A 4237-nucleotide genomic window follows, 5' to 3' on the forward strand; every position below is an offset into this window, starting at 1 on the left:
TTGTATCATTTCAATCTCCTTAAACATTAAGACTTGCTTTAGACCCAATATATGATCTATCATGGAGAATAATCCATGAACACTTGAGAAAAATGTGCATCCTGCTGTTGTGTGGTGCAGTTCTATGAACGTCTCTCCAGTCTAGTTCACTTATTGTACTATTCAATATCTTTGTTTCCTTATTGACCCTCTATAGATATTCTATCTATTGATGAAAGAGGTGTATTGAAGTCTTCAACTATTGTTGTAGAGGTGTCTACTTCTTCTTTCAGTGTCATCAGTTTTGCCTCATGCATTTTGGGGTGCTCTGGATCTGTGCATAAATACTTCTGATTGCTATGTCTTCCTGATGCATTGTCCTTCTTATTAATATGTAGTATCATTCTATGTCTGTTTGAATAGTTTTATGTAGAGAGCCGCTTTCCGGGTTTGGCCTAGTGGACACGCTGCAGCCTGCTCTAGAGTTCCCCCCGCCCATCGAGTGAGCCAAGATGGCGCTCACATCCTGCTTTTGCAAATGACGCACACGCCCACCAACCCTATCTTCCAATCACCTCTGTATACGTGGCACTAACCTATTGGGTTTGGGCACAGTATATAAGAGGTTACCCGGACGGGGTGGGCGGAGACGACCCACAGGGAGCCGTGCCTGACGGCCGCATAGAGGTTGCTCCCCCGCGGGATATTTCGCCCGCGCGGAACCTGTAACAGAGAATGCAAGCTTAACTCCAGTAAAGGTCTGTGCTCACAACTGCTACGTGTCTTGGATCTGTGTTTCTCACCAGCGCGGATTTGTCTGCGTCTGTCTCTCTCTCCCTCCTGTTCCCTCCGCCGGCCGGGGACCAGAAGCTGAGCGAGAAGTCGCGGACAAGTGGTGGCCCGTACGGGGAACCCTTCTGCTGCCTTTCCCCGAGCTGGTGAGGACGTGCTTCTTGAGTTCGCAGCGGACTTTCCACGCCTGATCACCGTGGGAAGGTAAGTGCTTCCTATTACGTGAGAGTTAAGGGCTGTGGGCGTTCAGGTAGCCCCAGTGAATCGGGAGAGCTCCCCGATTGATTAAAGTACAGTGCCGACTGCAAGCATGGGGCAGTCAGGAAGTTCACCTTTGTTAGCTCCTTTAAAGACCCTTTTGAAGCAGCGGGGTATCTCGGTTAGGAAGAGTTCCCTCCTGCGGTTCTTAGACGATGTTGCTGCTTTTGCACCTTGGTTCGCCCACTCCGGGAGCCTTAGTCTGCCTTCTTGGTTAAAACTTGGTAATGACATAGAACGGGCGCGCCGGACGGGCCTTTGTATGGACCCGATCCTGGTCCCTATCTGGGAAACCGTCCGTGCTTGCCCTGAGGCAGAGTCTACTTCAGGCCTCAGTCCGTCTCCCGCCCTGCTACAGGCACGGCGCGCGCTCCAAGAAACTCAGTCAGCTTCGTCTGCGGACGGCTCCTGTAAGGGCAAGCCGCCGGAGTCAAACGCCAGTTCAGACAGCTCTGACTCAGAGTCAGATGGCGATGAGACCAATGGGGCAGACGCGCCTCCGTTGATCGATTGGGAGGGGCCTCCTATCTCACCCACGCGACCTTCCGCCCCGCCAGCGTCTGCTGCTGCGCCCCCGGGGATGCAACAGTTTCCGGTGAATGGTTTTGGTGATCTCGCCAAAAACCCTCACCACGGGCTCCCTCTGGTGGCCGAATCAGGTAATTACAGTGGCTGTTCTCCAACTTCTAAGCGCTTGTTAAAAAGAATGGGATATGTCCCCGGCAAAGGCTTAGGAGCCTCATTGCAGGGGCGCGCAAGGCCTATACAAGCTGTCTCCAATTCTGACAGACGAGGCCTGGGTTTTTCCTAGGGGCCACTGAGGGGAGACTCCCACCCACACCTATAAAACTAAAGTGGAAGACCAGTACCCCGGTGTGGGTGCCTCAGTGGCCCTTACCAAAAGAAAAGCTGTCAGCATTGCATACTCTAGTGTTTATACAGCTAAAAGAGAGCCATATCATTCCCTCCACATCGCCTTGGAACACACCCGTATTTGTCATAAAGAAAAAATCAGGCAGATGGAGATTGTTACATGATTTAAGAGCCGTTAATAATTGCATGGAGTCCTTAGGACCTGTTCAGATGGGGTTGCCCCTTCTTTCAGCTCTGCCAGAGCATTGGCCTATTTTCATCTTAGACATCAAAGACTTACTAAAGAAACAGAAAGGGGGAATAGGTCACGGCCTGTCCCCAAAGGCTCAACTGTCTATAGCCTTGTTTACGTACAATTTTTTAAATGAAAATTCACAGGGAATGACACCTGCCCTTCAACACACCACTCCGAGTCCTCCACATAGAGGTCTAGTCCGTTGGAAGGATGTCCTGTCGGGACAATGGCAAGGCCCTGACCCAGTGCTCAGCTGGGCCAGAGGCTCTGTTTGTGTTTTTCCCCAGGAGCCAGGACGTCAACCAGTGTGGGTTCCGGAAAGACTGGTGAGAACCGTGACATCGCCCGAGGAGGCCACGGAGCTGTTGCCTAAAAAACCAACAAGCCTTCAACCTGAACCATCAGATCAGGCCTCCAACTCTGCTGATGACGGCGGCGACTGACGAGATAGCAACGAAAGCGCCGGTCACCCTTCGATTGTTTAGAAGGGGGACCAGTTTTAATAACCCCCGTTGCCTTCGACCTTTCCAAACTGGGCGAGACTGTACAAAGTCTGTGGAACCGAGTCACCTCTTGGTTCTCTTGGCCCAATTTGACTACTTGGATTCTCGTGGCAGTGGGACTATTAGTGGGCTTAGTCACTGTTAAATGTTTGTTAGAACGCTTGTTCCAGACACAGCAGCAACTACGTGTTTCTACCATGTTAGCTATGTCTTCCCAGTCAAATGTGGGTGTGCGTCCCTCCTCGATAGATAGCCCGTCTGAATCACCTGGGGCAAAGCTCTTGTCAGCAAGGTTTGTTGCAGGCTCCCTGGCCACTACCCGTGTTTAGCTAGGCACCAGAGGCTGTTAATTTTGCGCGCCTAGCCGCCTCGACGGTGGAGCTGCGGCCGCAGTCCTGGCCAGACTGGGCTTGGCTCTAGCCATTGCACCGAGGCCTCCGCAGCGTTTCCTATGCCCTGGCTGTCGCTCTCATAATCCCCGCTTGACCCAGTTGCGAGGCGAAGCACTGCAGGGAGAGTCACGTGGTTTCCAGCTCACGGGCTCTCCGGTCTCTATATGAGGTGAGCATTCTGGTCGGTGCCAGAGGCTCCGTCGTGTGATGACGCGAGCCTAGTCCAGACTCTCCAAAGCACCAAACTATGTTGTGAGCCACTCAGGCCCACGGGAGCACCATCATCAATAGAGACACTGGGTACAAGAATACGGTCTACGGACCATGCCTCTTATAAAAACAAAAAGGGGGAGATGTAGAGAGCCGCTTTCCGGGTTTGGCCTAGTGGACACGCTGCAGCCTGCTCTAGAGTTCCCCCCGCCCATCGAGTGAGCCAAGATGGCGCTCACATCCTGCTTTTGCAAATGACGCACACGCCCACCAACCCTATCTTCCAATCACCTCTGTATACGTGGCACTAACCTATTGGGTTTGGGCACAGTATATAAGAGGTTACCCGGACGGGGTGGGCGGAGACGACCCACAGGGAGCCGTGCCTGACGGCCGCATAGAGGTTGCTCCCCCGCGGGATATTTCGCCCGCGCGGAACCTGTAACAGAGAATGCAAGCTTAACTCCAGTAAAGGTCTGTGCTCACAACTGCTACGTGTCTTGGATCTGTGTTTCTCACCAGCGCGGATTTGTCTGCGTCTGTCTCTCTCTCCCTCCTGTTCCCTCCGCCGGCCGGGGACCAGAAGCTGAGCGAGAAGTCGCGGACAGTTTTACATTTCAAGTCTAACTTATCTGATATTAGTTTAGCTACCCCTGATCTTTTCTGGTTGTTGTTTGCATGAACTATCTTTTTACAGCCTTTCACTTTCAGCCTATTTTTGTACTTGGATCTAAAGTGAGTCTTTTATAGAAGGCATATAGGTGGGTCCTACTTTTAAAATCCATTCTGCCAGTTTATGTCTTTTGATTAAGGAGGTTAATACATTGACATTTTATGTTATTACTATAAAAGCAGGACTTTCTTCTACATTTTGCCTTTTGGATTTTGTCTGTCATATCTTATTTTTTTTCTCTCTCTCTTTCCTTTTCTGATAGTACTCATTTCTACACTTTCTACAAACCTTTCTTTCCTGTCATTTCCTATCTGCTTATAAT

At 51.0% G+C, this 4237-nt stretch overlaps 1 protein-coding gene across 1 annotated transcript; it reads left to right on the forward strand.

Moving 5' to 3' along the window:
- Positions 1-413: 413 nt before the first annotated feature.
- LOC143648524 (uncharacterized) lies at positions 414-3235 on the forward strand. Its single transcript, XM_077118713.1, has 2 exons — positions 414-1688; positions 2425-3235. Exons 1-2 carry the CDS (start codon positions 1082-1084, stop codon positions 2508-2510), a joined length of 693 nt encoding a protein of 230 aa, XP_076974828.1. The 5' UTR covers positions 414-1081; the 3' UTR covers positions 2511-3235.
- The last annotated feature ends 1002 nt before the right edge of the window (positions 3236-4237 follow it).

Source organism: Tamandua tetradactyla, chromosome 1 (assembly GCF_023851605.1).
Source record: "Tamandua tetradactyla isolate mTamTet1 chromosome 1, mTamTet1.pri, whole genome shotgun sequence".
Taxonomy (NCBI): Eukaryota; Metazoa; Chordata; class Mammalia; order Pilosa; family Myrmecophagidae; genus Tamandua; species Tamandua tetradactyla.

Coding starts and splice junctions, on each gene's coding strand:
- LOC143648524 (XM_077118713.1), top strand. CDS start 1,082: ATGGGGCAGTCAGGAAGTTCACCTTTGTTAGCTCCTTTAAAGACCCTT. Junction 1,689..2,424: donor CCCTCTGGTGGCCGAATCAG/GTAATTACAGTG, acceptor GTTTTTCCCCAG/GAGCCAGGACGTCAACCAGT.